This window comes from Corythoichthys intestinalis, chromosome 5 (assembly GCF_030265065.1).
Source record: "Corythoichthys intestinalis isolate RoL2023-P3 chromosome 5, ASM3026506v1, whole genome shotgun sequence".
NCBI classification, from domain to species: Eukaryota; Metazoa; Chordata; class Actinopteri; order Syngnathiformes; family Syngnathidae; genus Corythoichthys; species Corythoichthys intestinalis.
Window position 1 is genome coordinate 30548925 of NC_080399.1, and position 18115 is coordinate 30567039.

Genomic DNA, 18115 nt, shown 5'->3' on the forward strand with positions numbered 1-18115 from the left:
GCTTGCTCCGCTCTGGAAATTATATTCGCTGCATGGTGCCCAGACTCAATAGCTGGAACAGCGGTGAGTCTGGTGTACCAGGCAAGAATTACGCTACACAAGCACTTTATTATGCTTGTTGTTAACACTTTTGTATGCAAATCTGATGTTGGTAGATTGTTTTTCTTCTTGGAGATGAAATGCATTTGTGGCACCTTAACATTTTTTTATGTAGCGTTTTGACAGTTGCCGTTATATTTTTGGAATCAAAGCACCGTGTACCTCAACAGTATTCAGGCCCTGAATCTTATACCGGAACTGCGTTCCTGACCGTTCTGGCCCACTTTCACCCCTGGCTAAGCCCCACCTGTTCTTAAAACCTATTGACGCCACTGGACATCACTGATCCTCAGTACCTGTATTTCAATTCTTTGTACCGAGACTGATTAAAGAATTGCGGACCTAAGCTAGTGAGATCAAATCACAAAAATGACAAACGTCAACCAGGTTATACACTCATTTTGATTGATCTTATTTTCAGTTGAAAATGTCATAAAATCAACTTTAAAAGAGGAGGTTTTTGAGAGGTTACCCATGATAAGATTGATTAAAGTACATGAATTGAATGTAGTATCATCCATCAAAGAAGCAAGTTGAAGCCTGACTGCTGTGCAGTAGCTTGTTGTGTCGCCGTCAGGCCCCACGCTACTTCCCAGTGAGCAGGGCGGGGGTGGTGCCTATCCGCCTGCCCGCCCGCCTGTCTGTCCCTCGTGCTGCTACTGCACACGAGCGAAGCCGCTCGCTTACTGTGCACTCGAACTAGATCTCTAACTCCAACCGGGAACGTCATGGGTGTGGAGAAAGAGAAGTCGGATACGAGTATTATCATGGATGAGGATGAATTCAACAGGTCCATCGAACCCATCCTGTCACGGAAGGGGCATGTATTCGCATCCCCAGATGAAGACCGAGACCCTGAAGAAGTCAACGCGCACCTCAAGGTAAAAAAAAACAAAAACAATGTCATCCAGCCTCCCATTGTTTTGAAATCACCATGACGTGAATGAGTGACGTCATTGATTAGTATAGCTTTTGCTTCCGTAGGGGAGGGTCAGTTGGGCTTCCGTAACATCATCACCTAGAATAGAATAGAATAGAATAGAATAGAATAGAATAGAATAGAATAGAATAGAATAGAATAGAATAGAATAGTCTTTATTGTATATGATATATAAGATTATATATTATTTAACAACGAGATTTAAAACTTCGCCATATGTACAACACATAAAACAAGCAAAAGTGGAATAAGGCTAATATAAATACACAGGTAACAGTGTACACAGAATGGGAATAAAATTAATAAGTGACTAGCAGCAAGTGGTGATGTGGTAATATAACAGTGCATAAGAAAATTTACAGTACTTAAACGAGGAGGCAGATGGCTGACTTGATATGACAGTTTGTGCATATACTAGTTGATGTAACAGTGCAAAAAATGCTATCATGTTCTACGTACAGTACCCAGATAGAGACAGATGTCTTTGTATACATTTCCACATTTTGATATTTACCCTCATATAGAAAATACAGTGGTACCTCGAAATACGATTGCTTTTAGGGTTGCCACCTGTCCCTTAAAATAAGGAACGATCCGAAATTGGGAATCAAACGTTGCGTTCCGTATTGAACTAATACGGAATATAAATGAATATATACATTTCTATGCATTTTAGGAGTTTTGGGGATGTCCCTTTTTTTCTCTGCCTGTGCAGCTTTGGGCGCGAGGGGGGCATCCCGTATTTCTTATTTCTGAAAGGTGCCAACCCTAGCTTTGACACACGATCTTTTCGACATCCGACGTAAAATTTGACTCGCCATTTGTTTCTACATCGGACGACATGCTCAAAATACGACGATTTATGACAGCGCCCGTTTCTTTGTTTTCCCTTTGAAATCAACATGGGTTCCAAGAATGTTAGTGCAGGTGGTGAAAAAAGGAAAAAGGTGAGGCTTACCATTAAAATGAAGATGGAAATGTTAGAAAAATATGAGCGTGGTGTGCCATCCGTGAACTGTCTCGACAATACGGCCGTAGAATGTCTACGATCTCCACGGTCCTCCTCCGACCTCCGTTCGCCAGTCTTTATAAGTTAAGGTGACAATTATTATCGTGGAAACATCGCCAAAAAATCGCCAGCTTCGTCAGGCTTTTAAATCATTTATTTCAGAACTTGTGCAACACAACATGCCTACTGTCCGCCACAGCTGAACAAAATGAAAGTAAAATGTCTTCTCTCACTCTGTCAGGTCAGCCACGTGGTGCGTTCAGGTACACAACGCAAAACACATCCGCAACATTAGAACCCGATTCATTACGTTATAACAAGTATTATTATTATGATTATTATTATTTAATATTATTATTTTATCATAATGTATTTGTTTTGCTCTGTGTAATTGCTATTTGCAATAGTAGCAGCAGCATTTATTAAGGATTTAATGTAGGTTTTCGGCCTGTGGAACAAATTAATGGAATTATAACGTATTATTATGGGAAAATCTTGCTCGACATACGACCATTTCGAATTACAAACAAGGTCCTGGAACGAATTAACTTCGTTTGTAAAGGTACCACTGTATTGCATTTTAATAGTTTTCCAAATAATACTAGGGCTGTCAAACGATTAAAAATTTTAATCGAGTTAATTACAGCTTAAAAATTAATTAATCGTAATTAATCGCAATTAATCGCAATTCAAACCATCTATAAAATATGCCATATTTTTCTGTAAATTATATATATATATTCTGTAAAATAAATTGTTGGAATGGAAAGATAAGACACAAGACACATATATACATTAAACATACGGTACACAGGGACTGTAGTGGGCATTTCACTCTACTGTCATTTAAATCTGTCTATGCTGTCCTCACTCCGAAGCGTCTACTTTTTCCAAAGCTAGACAGCTAGTGAACGACGCCTTAATAGTCAGACTTCTTCCTTTTTCATCTGATTTATTAATAAAATGGCCTCAAACCATTGTCCTCTTTAGACCGTCGTAAAACTACCAAAAAAAGTACACAAGCATTGCCTTAGCAACAACGTTAGCTTAGCACGCTATACAGGTTCACTAAACATAAACAAAAAGCGTCTCATACAAAAAATATAACATTTCGCTTACTAACATAATATGTACATTATTTACAATAACCATACTTACGGACAAATCTTGTCCAAGGATCTTATAAGCACAACATTACAATGTAGGCGTCAGCCCGAGACGTCGTGCAGCCATATTGAACTGGCAAGACAACAATAAACCATGTCGCAAAGCGACCACAAGAGTTCGCTGTTAGACAGCACAAAAAGCCTTGCTGTAAAACTTACCAAAAGGCAGAATACTGTCTAAGCGGGACATGTGCGTTAATTGCGTCAAATATTTTAACGTGATTAATCTAAAAAATTAATTACCGCGCGTTAACGCGATAATTTTGACAGCCCTAAATAATACTCAAGACATGTTAACAGCCTTGTGATTGTTTTCTTTTCAAGTCACAATTAAGTTGATGTCCAAGATACTCAGTGATTTGTTGTTGTTTTTTTGTGGTCAGGTGGGCTTCAGTGACGTCATCGCCGAGCCGCAGTCAGCTCGGACTTTTGACCGGGTGTGGATATGCAGCCATGCCACATTTGAGGTGGTCAAGTTGGGCCTGTACCGGCTTCTCGGGGTACTGTTGGCCGTGCCCCTCGCATTCCTCCTTGGAATTGTCTTCGCTGTACTCAGCCTGGTGCACATCTGGTAAGCTACCCACAATGTCGTAAGGTTAACACTGCGATTGGTCCAAAATATGACTCTGTGCCAAATGTTGTCGCATAATATCAGGTGAAAAGTTATGTTTTAACAGTTGTAATATCATTCAGTAAAGATTTCAAACAATAATGCAATAATAATTGTACAAGCTGATACCATAAAAGTCATAATGCAAAAACAGCCATATTAATAAAAGTGTTGTTGTTTTAAATTTACAATCAGGGCAAGAAGTAAATGTAAAAAAAAAAAATATCAGAATTTTGTTTTTTTTTTTCAAAAATTAAGGATTTCTTTTTCAATTTTTGGAATTAAACTATCACAAAGTTTGGGTTTGAAGAAAAAATGCTAATTTTAAGGAGAAAAAGAGTAATTTTACAAGAATAATGACAAAAATCAAATTGAAGAGTTGAGGAAAGAGGGATACATTTTCAATCTCATTTAAAAAGTTATATATATAGCAAAAACAGTATTAATGTAAATGGAACAATGTTTTTCTCGCAAAACATTAATTTCAGAAGTTCTAATTGTACAAGGTGTCATTTTACGAGAAGAGCATTGTAAAATTACAGGATGAGTTGTATATTCTGTCTAAAAACTTTAACTATTCCAATCATGATGACGGGAAAAGCGAGTATAAGGGTCCAAAACAGAAGAATCAATGACATGTTGGTGAGCCAATGGTAAGCTAATGCAATAACTGCTGTCATTTGAGTTCTGTTTGGACAGTGAAAGACGACAAACGAAACTGAACTTGAAAAGCTGACGGACTACTATGGGATGTTTGCCCAAGCTCCCAAAGCAAACATTGACACAAGTTATTTTCACAGATGACGTCAGTTTTGCAAAATAGCGAGCCCTTCTCTCCCTACAATTATTACGTATGGGAGTCTGGGCACAGAGTGGGGGGTCGACTGACTGTTGACATCATCACACAGGCCACCTGGGGGCTGTTAGGCGGCGAGCTAACGAGCTAACTCGAAGAGAGCTCACATTGATGTGAAATGCTTGTCGTCACTTGCCAGAAAGTGGGCCCTTGGAAAGTTGTAGAAAATGTTCCAAGAAAAAAAAAGTTCCACTGAGCAGGCAGAAGCAGCAAAAAAAAAAAAAAAAAAACAAAAAAAAAACAGACATGATGCTAATCGATAGTTTTCAACCCCTCGGCAGCCATCTTGGAAGCAGGAAGTTCCCGCAGGGAGACAGGAAGCTCGTTTTGAGATGGCCATGTTTATGAAGGGACAGAAAACCCAACCTCAAAATCAACAAATTCCTGCTTCGACGACTCTTCACTCATTCACCATTGACTGATATCACCAGTTACTTTCTTTCAGTGACGAGCAATCTAACGCGTTCTTTTTTTCCAAGCCAGTCATCTGATTAAAGTTAGTTTCATTGGTGCCTGTGCGTTACTATTTTATTGTTGCCTCATACTGTATGTAGAATGAAGAACATTGTAGTCATGTACGAAGAGCATTTGAAAAGAAAATCCTGCGCTTGAGTTTGGGAGTGACATCACATCTCACGTTTTCTCATCGGGGGGAAAAAACGGGTCACGTGCATTACCATGCTGCCTGTGCGCTCCGTCTGCCGTGGCGGTCAACAACATAGCCTGGCTAGTGGTTACCTATCAGGATGCTAACAGTAAAGGACCTGGAGAGATACAACAAACGGCTGCATTTGCTCACTGGAGATACAGCCATTACTTCACATATCCGTCCAGTAAAGATGACAAAAATATCTCCGTGCGTTGCAAACTCTGCGCTGGCGCAGAAAGACTGTCGACCGCTATATACTCGACATCCAATTCAACAAGGAAGCACTTGGAATTACAGCACAACGCGTCGCGAAAAAAACTCGAGACAAAGCCGACAGGTAACGAAATAGCCAGCCCTTCTACAGTTTGTAACCAGCCTTTATAATATGTGTAATTATGTGCATTTTATAGTTAGAGTTTGTAATCATAGGGGGAGTTTTACATTTGTGGGACGGGGGGAGAAGCATGTTGAAGACTAAAACGAAAGTCAAAAGTTTGGACACACTTCATAATTTTTGCGTTATATATATTTTCACTACTATTGTATATTCTCACTGAAGACATCAAAACTATGAACGAACATGTGGAATGGCAAAAAAAAAGTGAAATAACTGAAAACTGGTTTTGTAGTCTACATTCTTCAAAGTATCCACCTTTGAGGTGTCTCCAAACTTTTGGCCAATACTGTATAAATATACAGTATACACATCTTGACTCTGTTCGAGTTCAATCAGCTGTTCAAGTTGTTGTTGGCAGCGTTTGAAAGAGGTTTAAAGAAATTCTAAATATCCATCTTGCCTCCTCTGGTGTAGTTTTGGCTAAGCAAAGCAAAGGATAGTCTCCAAGGTGCTAGTCACATGATCTGTTCGAAAAATGATTTTGACCCATTACGAAAACTTTACGTTGTAGGATTTTTGTTCATTTTATTCATTTTTGTTGTTTGTTTTATTGCTTGACAGCTTATAGAGACAACATTTTAACGGCTAGGTCTTTATTTCAAAGGGGAAGTTCAGAATTTTTTACATTAGGCTTTATCTATGAGTCAGCGGGGGTTTAATTGGTCGTTGGAGTTGATTTAAGCAAATTTTGTGCAGTTTGTCAGTTATTTGTAAGTTTTAGGGCTCCTGAATGGCTAAGCTAGGGCGAGTCAATGGTGGTCGACTAATTGAACCCCCGCTAACTCAAAGATTAAGCCTTATGTGAAAAACGCAGTTACACGCGATTACATTTTTCTGTTATTTTTATGTTGAGGCAGCAAAAGGAAAAAAAATTAAAAGTAACTGATACGTTACTTTTAAAGTAACTTAGTTACTTTGATAATAAAGTAATCAGTAAATTAACAAGATTACTTTTTTTTAGGTGTAATCAGTAATCAGTAATTTAAATTACTTTTTTAAGTAATCCGTGACAACACTGGATATCACTGATAGTTGTTGACAGTGTTGTTAATAACGGCGTTACAATATAACGGCGTTACTAACGGCGTTATTTTTTTCAGTAGTGGGTAATCTAATTAATTACTTTTCTCATCTTGGCAACGCCATTACCGTTACTGAGGACGGAAAGGCATGCGTTACTATGCGTTACTATACTGGTCGAAAAGTCTGAGGGAGACGGACTCACCGAGACGACAGAGCAGGGCAGGAGTGGGGAGAGGCAAGAAAGTTGTGACGCCGAGCAGACGCGATGCTAGGTAGCTCCAATAATACATGTTGTAGCCGATAGCCTACAAACTACGCCCGCATGTTATGGTAGATATGGTAGACATGGTAGATATCACATGTACTGTATATAGATATAACTAGATGCAAAATGACAGACATTGCACTAAATGCGTTAGTAGACAGCCGCCATCTTGAAGCAGTAGACTTTTTAGGACGGCTCTGTTGTAGAGAACCTTCCTAGCGATCCTAAGTAACTTTTTATATAAAATACTTCTAAATCGGCAAAATCTTGACTTGAATCTATCTTTAAATGATGAAACAGTTTTAAAACTTTCATATGTCGAAAGTAGAGAGAAGGGAACTAATTCAATAATGGGAGCAATTCTAACAACTTTTAACAGTTGATCCAGGGTAAAGAGTAAATTAGGGTAAAGAATTGGGCTCTTATTATTATTATTAATGATCACCAATTACTTTGCCAAGTAACTAATTACTCTTACATTCAGGTAATTGAGTTACTAACGCAATTACTTTGTGGGAGAAGTAATTTGTAACTATAATTAATTACTTTTTTTCAGTAAGATTAACAACACTGGTTGTTGAATATATTTAAAATGGTGAGTGATCACTGCCAGTCGTCCCGCATCCTATTGGACATCTATTGCCGTCAGTTCCAGCGAATGAGTTCATCCTAGTGAATTTGTGTGAAGTGCTATTCAAAATGAACAGACTATTCTTCATTTGCCTACATTTGCCTTTACTATTAATAAACAGCATTCTTGTTATAACAATCATTTTTGTCCATGACTATCATATTCAGCTCAGATTAAAAAATTTAGGTAACATTTGAAATCAACAAATTGTAGTTACAGTTCATACCAGTGTTGTTTTTGGCAGCCCTTTTAATTTTTGCCTTAGTCTGTCTTTTAGATGATAATACTGATTAGTCTTAGTCTTATTTTAATCATTTCAAAATGTGTTTGTCCTTGTCTAGTTTTTGTTGATGAAAACTCAAGAATAATTTCGTTTAGTTTTAGTCGAAGTTTACTTAATAGTTTCGTCTGTAAAATTAGAAAGTTACACTCCAAAAATGAATAAATAAAAAAAGGTTTCCAACTATTTCAAATAAAAATTGACAGATGAACTCATATTGTAGCATCTATACATATATCATGTGCAAGGGCCTAGGTTTGGTGTCAACATTTGTTAGGGACGACATAACAGCATCACCTGTATGTAAACTTTTTGCTGGGGACGGGACATTAATAAGACCAAACAGTTTGAGTGAACGGGGGTCAGGGCTACATTTCTCAAGAATATGAACCTAATTAATTGATAGGATAAATGATCAATGCAATATAAATCTGTATTGACTTATGCTAACTTTCATGTGTATTGTTTCAGGTGATACACTGTTCGATTCAAACTTTATTTCTTAAAACCTACTCAAGAAACATTTTGAAAACTTCCAGAATAAATGTCTGGATTTGATTAGCAAATTTAGATTGCAATATTTGAACATAACTTTAAAAAATTACATTAAAGCACAATATAAACAGAAACTTGATGATAATCTCTTAACTATCCAGGAATGCTAGAAACAAAAACATTTGTCTTAAGACCACTCAACATTTCTCTAAATAATGAAATTCAATATAACTGAAAACACTTCTTCGGCGGGGGATAACAACAACAAAAACAATAATACTAATAATGAATTGAGGTTTCCTTCAGGTAAAACACTATTACTTTTGTTTTGATTTTTGCCACAAGACAGCCAAACTCATCAAAAAAAAATGAAAGCTCTTTTGGGCTGCTTTAAAACCACATAAATAAAATAAAAATGAAAATTGCGGAGGAGGGGGTAAACTTCGGCGCACTACATTTCTCACAGTTTTGCGTTGACAGTAGAAAACACATACAGGAGGACACTTCTCTCCAAGCAGCTTCCTACTCGAGTTTTACAGGTCAGAAAATTCACACAGTTTAATGTTATACTAACTCTGATGCAGATTGGACTTTCAGTAGCAAATTTAGTGGTTTGTCCCCCACCACAACATTGATGTCTTTTTACATTGCCTACAGTGGCTACTGCTGGCCGAGGGAAAAAAGAAAAAAAAAAAGTCTAATATCTCTCCTTTTCGAAAGGGGCGGAGGAGGCGGCATGTTGTGTTTCTGTTGGGGCTGTGAGTGCGTGTTTTGTCAAGTCATGAGCCGATCAAACTAGCGTTTGAAGGGAAAAAAATGGACTGGCACATTCAGCAAGTGAAAAGGGTAAATTTAAGTCTGAACATAATGAAAATAATTCACTTAATAATAGTAGGGTCAATTATATCCTTACAGCATATGGGAAGACAATCTAAATTAGTGTAGATATATAACTGAACTCATTATATAATGCGAATAAGGTTGCTTAAAACTTGGTGGGGACAATTTGAACATTTTGAGAAATTGGTAGTGTCATGTCCCTACCGTCCCTATGGAAACCTACGCCCTTGATCATGTGACAATACATACTCAGCAGGAAAACTATATTATTTTCAAATAATTATACCCACCTGGATGCCACGAACTGTATGTAAAAAAGGTTTTCCAAGAGTTCAAGCCTGCCTTTAGCAATAGCCTAATGCTAACGTGAGTGCTAAGCTACCGCTATGAGTTACATTTAGTGTGCACTCAGCACAGACAGGCTAAAGCAACATTGCATCTTCTCTCTTGCCAACAAAAGAAGACAAATCTTACTGTGTGTGTCTCAAAACAAGCAATGGGGAGACTGGAGAGGACACTAGTGGGTGAGTTGGGGGGTGCGCAGCACGTCACATGAGTGACACAACCAGACACTGCCACTATGCATGCTTACAGCACATAAAATGTTACACGTTGTGATGTGATGGAAACTATACTGCATTTTCGTCTGGTTCTCGTCTCGTCAGACGTAACCTAGAATTCATGTCATTATATTTCCCAAGACAGGTTCTTAGCTTGTTATCGTCTCGCCATCGTCATAAAAAATTGTTCATCGACGAAATATTTTCGTTAATAGTCATCATCGACGAAAACAACACTGTTTCATACCATGTCTCCCTGTCAATTGCATATGGCGGAAAACATTCAGGTAACTTGAAGCTACGCTCTGAGACCCCCAATTTGGCCAACTTTCAAAACTGTCCGATATGCAAGTGTGATACATCATTGGAAAGCTTAAAATCTCAATTTTCTGGGGGAAGAAAATTTTTTAAAGTGTAAGTTTTTTAAACAGCGAAACCCTATCTGGAGGTGAGAGCATGAAACAGCAGAATTAAAGACGCCATGACTTTAACGAGATATTATCGCATACTACCTTGTTTCCATCCAAAAACTCCATCTAGCATGTATCAATGAGTGTCAAGACACAGCTGTGAATGGCCACAGCTAGAATATTTTGGGATTTTATGGGTGAAACATGGTAAGGGACGAGGGTCGCAATGCAGAAATCGCAGACATCAAGGAGTGGTCGAGATTTTCTTTTTCATACTATATTTACCCTTTTAAAAGCTTTTTTTTTTTTTCAATTTTACTTTGTTTGGATCGATTATTTATCATCCAACATATCAGAGAAAATGCGATAGTAACAAAAAAAATACAATTAAGTAATAGTTCTGAGGTAGATTTTTTTTACAGACACCATTTTTTTCATTGTGATGTAATTTGTTTAAAGGTTTAAAATATGCAAGGGAATAAAAAAAAAAAAATTAACGAAATATTAGACATCAATTAATAATTCTAAGCTAAAAATGACAGACATTTTGAATAATTAATAGAATTAATTACCTTCATTTTATGGCTGGGTTGAAACAAAAGCGGTTGCGTGACGTCTGTAAACAGGAGTTTCCAGGGTAAAACGGACAAATTAAAAATAGTTTGGGGGTTTAATGCGCAATGACTCTGCTATGGCAGCATATAGACATATTGTTTTATCGAACACAACAGTTCTTCTGGCTTAAAATATAGCAGTTTATATTTTAAAGAGGAGCGCAAGAGCAGAAACTGCTTTTTCAGTCTTGTCTGTGTTATCCGCCATATACAAACTATTCAAAATCAATCATGATTCTTGGTTTGACATTTCGTTTCAACCTTAAATCTATATTGGATTATATTCGGATGCTGAATTTATGGGTGAGGCTTGCTGTCCCTTGCCGGTGGGGTGGACGTCCCCTGGTCGCCAGCGCTTGGTGTGGCGCCTGCTCGGGGTGGGGGGGGGGGGGCGGTCGCGGAGGCGCCGTGGGTGGTCTGGGGCGGGGATTGATCAGGGCCCTGACGCTTCTTCCGCCCTGCAGCCGGTGGTTCGGGTGGACGGGGCCACGCCCGCGGGAGCCTGCCTCTTAACTCACGCACTTCTCACTTCGGCACTGTAAATATTTTTCACCCTGGCACTTACATGCTCATACATTTCTCCGGGGAGAGTTGGGACAGGGCTTTACAGTCCCGGCCCGGCTCCCCCCTGTTTTTAATGCACCACACACCAAGGTTGTGGGATGGTTGGGACCTGTTGGGGGGGGGGGGGGTACCTCACGGCTGCCTCCTCACCACAGGCCCTGCCATCCCTGCACCTTTTTTTAAATGCACCACACACATCATACTCCACAGGAGAGCTCCGGCAAAGGGCGGTGGGACGGGCGGCTGGACAGAAACTCCATGCTGCGGTCCCACTGCCCCAAGCCAAGCTCTCCTATTTTAATGCATACATTGCACTACCCTCCCCTCACACCCCCATCACGGTGCTGGGTGATGGCTGCCAGTCGGGAACCTGGCAGCCACAGTAATAGGGTGGTAGGTGGGTCCCACACTTTTTCTATATGGCATGGCTCCTGGGGTGTGGCCTCCTCTCTGCCTCGGCTGCCGGCCGCGAGAGTGGGTTGGGGGGTCGGGTCTCCGATCTTGCATCGCCCCGTGGCAGTTCCTGGGCGTTCTCCTGCCTCCGCCTTCCCCTCTCTTCTCTGGCTGGGCATCCGCCCTGCGCTCCGTTGCGGGTCGCTGGCTGGGCGCCGGTGTATCAGCGGGGTATCGCCTGCACCGGCGGGGGGCCCTGCCTTGCCTGGGGCTTGGTGGGCCGCTGGGGGTCCCGTGGCGTGCCGTGCCGGTTGGGGGGCTGCGGCTAGTGGCCTGGGTGGGCGGGCGGGGGTGGGTGTAGGCGTGGGGTTGGTGATGCGTCCCCTCCTGCCATCCCTGAAGGCCGGTTGATGGGTGCGCGGGTGGCCCGGGGGACCACCCTGGGTCCCGGGGGGGGGGGGGACGATGGCTCCTTTGCTGGGCTGCGGGAGGAGGGATGGGCTGCGCATGGCCCCCCGCTCCCCCGCCCGCCCGCCCTCCATCCCCGGGCTGGCTGGGTGGGGGCCGTGGCCCTGGGTTGGCGCCCGCGCGGCTTCTCCGCCTGTCTGCGTGGCTGTTGCGCGCCCGGTGGGGCTTGCGTGCTGCTGGATGTGGTAGGGCATGCTCGGGTTGGGGGTCCCGGTGCCGGGATTGGCGATGCAGCGGCATAGGGTTGGTCGCCAACGGGCTTACACTCATAAGAGATTCACACGATTACTGGGTTCTAGATCACAGAACTGATTTGTGTACACTCTACCCCTTTCAATCACTTAGCTTATAGGCTTATAGACACCCCCACCCCCATTCTCCATGGTGTAAACCGGAAATACATCTCGCTGACGATAGCACCAGCATATTAGTAACTAGTTTAGATGTTTAATGTATTTCTTGTTGTTGTTTGTGTATGTTTCTTTTCTTTCTTCTCTTGTATTTCTTTTCTTCTGTCCCCCCATAATCCCTTCCTGTTCGCTGCTTTGTCATAATAAAAAGGTATTTTGAATGATCACAATGGGAGTATGCCAGACTCTCAGTGTGAAACATTAAAACTGTTCAGAATCCGGGCACTTAGACTTCCATTCTCTGTGTCAAACAGCTGAACAGGACAGGTATTAAAAAAAATAATAAAAAAATTTTTTGGGGGTTTAATGCACAATGACTCTGCTATGGCAGCATATAGACATATTGTTTTATCGAACACAACAGTTCTTCTGGCTTAAAATACAGCAGTTTATATTTTAAAGAGGAGCGCAAGAGCAGAAACTGCTTTTTCAGTCTTGTCTGTGTTATCCGCCATATACAAACTATTCAAAATCAATCATGATTCTTGGTTTGACATTTCGTTTCAACCTTAAATCTATATTGGATTATATTCGGATGCTGAATTTATTTTTTTATTTTTTTATCCTTCTAGGCTGGTGATCCCGAGCATCCGGAGCTTCTTGGTAGTGCTACCATCCCTGCAGGTGGTTTGGAGGAGTCTCACGGACACATTGGTTATGCCGCTCTTCCACAGCCTGGGCAGGAGCTTCACCTCCGTCCGTATCCAACACATGGACCATTGAGGATGTGTACGAGGTGGAGTCTCCGTTGCCAAAATGGTTCTCCAATCACGGTCCACCTACATACTGTCCCATACTGAGTTACTCTAGAAGCAAAATTGCCCAAGTTATATTTGGATGTTTTTGGAGACACACACAAAAAGATAACACTTTATAGTGTTTACACTGATACCTTTTCTTAACTTTAAGCCAATTAAAAGTTATGATATGCCTGTGACATCAATTTGACATTCCTGATTTAATAAACTCCCTTTTTTTTGGGGGGGGGGGTTAACAAAAGGCATAATATTATAGGGAAAAGTGGTTCCTTGTTGACGACAAATGGCACATTTTTTGGGAGGTGGGGAGGGGGGGTTAAAGTCCTTTTTTTTTTTTTTTTTTTTTTTTTTTAGAACAAAAGGCATTTGGGAAAGAATATACTGTGTATAGTCCAACTTTAAAAAAAAAAAAAAAAAAGACATAATTCTGAGAATGAAGTTGCAATTTTTCAATAAAATTCTTGCATTAGGATTATCTTCTTTAAACTCATTTTATAACTATACAACTTTATGTTGGAAAACTAAAACCAAATCTATAAGGTTACAACTTTTTATGAAGAAAAAACGGTCATTATTTTTGTGGTGATTACACTTTAAAAACAAAAAGTACAGCTCTTAATAACATATAGTAAGGTGTCCCAGTACTTTTGCCTACACTGCTTCTTCTAACAAAAATGCAACGCGAGATGCAATGCCGGAAAAGTTATGTGATGTTGGTTGTAAATATATTTTAAGAAGAATGAAAAAGATGTAAGCTTTTACGCTGTTTGTTCGTTTGTTTTTTGTCTGATTTGAATATATAAGTAATATAAAAAATTTGTTGATTCTACTAGTTTGTCACTCTCATTTTTTAATCTTACACCATTTTATTTTCTGTTTTTTTCCTCAAAAATGACCTGACTTGATTAAAAAAACCAAGGGCTTTTTGTTAGTATTTATTTGTTTTTATGTTCCTTTGCTGCGCTGCAACTGGCTGGCAACCAGATCAGGGTGTACCCTGCCTCCTGCCCGTTGTTAGCTGGGATAGGCTCCAGCACCCCCGCAATCTCCCTGAGTTTAAGGAAGATGAATGAATTATTGAATATTCCTTTGCTCACTTGGAGCTGCTGTTGGCCACACCCTACAGTCAGATATTCACACACAGATGAATTGACCAACCCAAAAATTGATTTAGCACGACGTAGATGGCACGCCGGGACGTTTTGTGCTGTGCTTGGTTATGTGAACTCCTCGAAGCACCTATATATATATATATATATATATATGCTTAGAAGTTGAATGTTTTGAACAGCGTCCAGCTTCAAAGCCCCAAAGTAGATATATTACCACGCCATACGCCCTAAATCGAAACCAGCAGCAGATTTAACGATTTGGCTCGCAGTTGAAACCCTAAAAGATCCACCTAAAAGAATGCATGTTTGTTCTTATCGCTTCGTTGATTGTTCGTGGACAAAATTCTGATAATCTGTGCAACCTGTGGTAATGTGGGGTTTACGTTGATACCCGGCGAAATTATAAATATTACAGTTGCTAGACGAAGAAGGAATGATACAGATTTTGTTGTTACAAAAAATGCTATAAGGTCATTTTCATCTAGTTAGGTTATCGTTACGGTATTAAGAGGTCATCACACATGTACATATAAACACAAATAGTATGTCATTCTTTTTTATTGCAGAGACTGATCGCAATAAAACCTTCGGACAACATGATTCCATTTCTTGTTTTATTTAAAACAATTGGTGCATGTGCAAAACAGGTCAATAAATCACAATTCATAAAATGTCATAAAATTATTTTTTGAGTGTTATGTTGAGTAATGCCACTCCAGTTCAACTGTTGTTTGGTTTGAAAAAGTGTAAAACGGAAGTCGCGAGCAGAAATGCGGAGGTAAAGCGGAAGTACCTTGGAAACTTGTGTATAAGTCCGGTTTTTATTTTTCATATGTTTTAGCAGGCAAAATATGAAGTCATTGGCTGCCATTAACACATTTATGCACGAGCTATGATTTTTTTTTTCTTAAGTGTTTTTATTCTGTTCATATTGAACATGGGTCTCAAACTTACGAACCAGGGTCCAATTATGGCCCACGGTACAATATGTTGCTGTCCCTATTTAAAATCCAATTGTTGTATTTGTTGCCTGCGATGAGCAATTGAAAAAAAGAATATATATATACTATGTAAATAAATAAAAATAAAATGAATGAATTAAATAAGGGATCCATTTTGGGCAAAAAAAATCTATTGTTTAAATTGTAATAAATAAGATAATGGAATTTAAAAAATAAATAATAGAAAAATAAAACTATAAAAACCCAAATCAAACAATGCCGAGCATGACAACAAATATATATAATTTAAAATAAAATAAAATATATTTTAAAAAACAAACAAATTTTAATTAATTGGATAAAAAAAGCAAAATAAAGAAATCATTTAAAAATATGCGTGGCCCATGTGCATATTTTGCTCAGATATTTTTTGTATTTTTGAATGATTAATCTCTTATGACCTCACATATGTTAATTCTTTGATCAAATGATCGCTTTTAGCCCCTCCCAGTAGAAATGGATTGCAAGTCTATTGCCAGCATTATACCCTAATTTTCGCACTATAAGCCGCCAACCACCAAATTTTGCACGAAAAACGGCATTTGTTCATAGATAAGCCGCACTGGACTATAAATTGCAGCTGTCCTCACTGTATTATGGGATATTTACACCAAAAGATTAAAAGGTAACAGTTTATTCAACAGCGGCAAATATTTGACTACCACTGTCATAAGATCAAATGAACCACCATGAAGCTTGAACACCTTGACTGCAAAGCTTCATTGTTTCAAGAAGCTTCATTTGGCCATCACTGCTCCATTACGGAATACAATCAACCTCTGCTGCCACCTGCCATCAACACTGTTGTTGTCCAACATGCCTCCTAGCAAGCATTGCAGCGCTACAAATGTAAATAAAAATCAAAATTCATGTTCTTTGCTAATTGTTTCTTCAGTTACTGTTCCAATTGTTTCATTAATTGCTAGTTATGGTATTTGGTAATACTTTATTTGACAGAGGCGCCATAAGACTGTCATTAAACAATCCTAATTATGACACTATCATGAGCATTGATAAATGCTTGTAACAGAAGTCATTTAGTGTTATCAGGCAAATTATCTCACTTTTGAATGAATGTAAAAGATCCAAGCTGGACATAAATGGAGTCAGTGACATAATTTGCCGGATGACACTTCATGACATCTGTCATAAGCATTCAGTAATGCCCATGATAGTGTCATGTCATAATTATGACGGTCTTATGACACTTTTATGACTGTCAAATAACCTATTAACCCAAATAAATCAACAACTAAGCTTCTCTGGACTATAAGCCACAGGGCTCAAAATGATGGGAAAAAGTAGCGGCATAAAGTCTGAAAATTACGGTAGGTGTTTTCAATATCAATATCCCTCTTTTACCAGCGTAACTACAACAACACATACACTGTGACCTGGGTTGGCAGTGAGTGAGTTAAGCCAGTGTTTTTCAACCGGTGTGCCGCTGCACACTATTGTGCCGTGAGAGATCGTCAGGTGTGTTGCGAGAAATTATCCAATTTCGAATGTTTATTTTATGTTTTTTACGTCGTCGGGCGGCGTTACAGTAGGAAAGAAGGAGGAGGAGGTATAAGTTGCGGTCGTGTGCAGATGAGATATTGCTCTTGTCGCGTTCAATAACTGCTCGGATTTCTAGCCATCAGCTACCTTGCTGTCCGCGACAATGTGGACCCTAGCACGTCTACTGTACACCATTTAGTTAGACTCGTCAAGAGTCAATATTCATGAAAGTGTCCTTTCCATTTTATCCATATCTGACGACAGTCAATCCTCCCCCTGTGTTTTATTCCAACACATTGTCAAGGGCAGCAAGGTGGCTGATGGCTAGAGATCTGAGCAGTTCTTGAACGCGACACGAGCAGCTATCCAAACGAAACACCTGTCGCTTCAAAACAGGTCGATGGACTATTTTGTTCGCCTTTGTGAAAACACAGAGAAACAGGCAACTTTTTGAGAAAGGCTACAAAGGTAAATGAATGACAAAGCCCCCAAAGCCAGTTACCTTGTTGCTGAACTTGTTGCTAAATCCAAGTCCCTCACTGTGACAGAGACCTTAATACTACCTACCTGCAAAGCTATTGTCAGCGAGCTGCTCGGCCCTGATTCGGTTAAAGCAAGGGGGTAGGTTTAGTTTTAGTAGTGGTAGGGATGATATAACAGCATAACCTGCATGTACACTTTTTGCTGGGGACGGGACATTAATAAGACCAAACATATTTGGTGAATGGGGGTCAGGGCTATATTTCTCACCAATATGAACCTAATTAATTGATAGGCTAAATTATTAATGCAAAAATAAATCTGTATTGACCTATACTAACATTCACCCTGCAAATTCATAATGTCTTAATCTGATTTTTTTTTTTTTTAAATCTAGTCAAATAATTTTCTCCATCTTTTTTTGAGTGTTAAAGGCTAGTTAACAGATTAATGTGTCAGATTCTTCCACTTACTTTAAGTAAATATTACTATTTGTTCGTATTGAGCCCATACATCTAAAGGTTGGTCATCTTTCACCTAAATCAGGAAACAAAAATATTTCAAGTAATGTTTTGAACAATATTC

General features: G+C 39.5%; 1 protein-coding gene across 1 annotated transcript; it reads left to right on the plus strand.

Moving 5' to 3' along the window:
- Positions 1-760: 760 nt before the first annotated feature.
- Positions 761-13661, plus strand: cav2 (caveolin 2). Its single transcript, XM_057837173.1, has 3 exons — positions 761-980; positions 3598-3785; positions 13252-13661. The coding sequence occupies exons 1-3, from the start codon at positions 828-830 to the stop codon at positions 13400-13402; spliced, it is 492 nt and encodes a 163-aa protein (XP_057693156.1). The 5' UTR covers positions 761-827; the 3' UTR covers positions 13403-13661.
- Positions 13662-18115: the final 4454 nt, after the last annotated feature.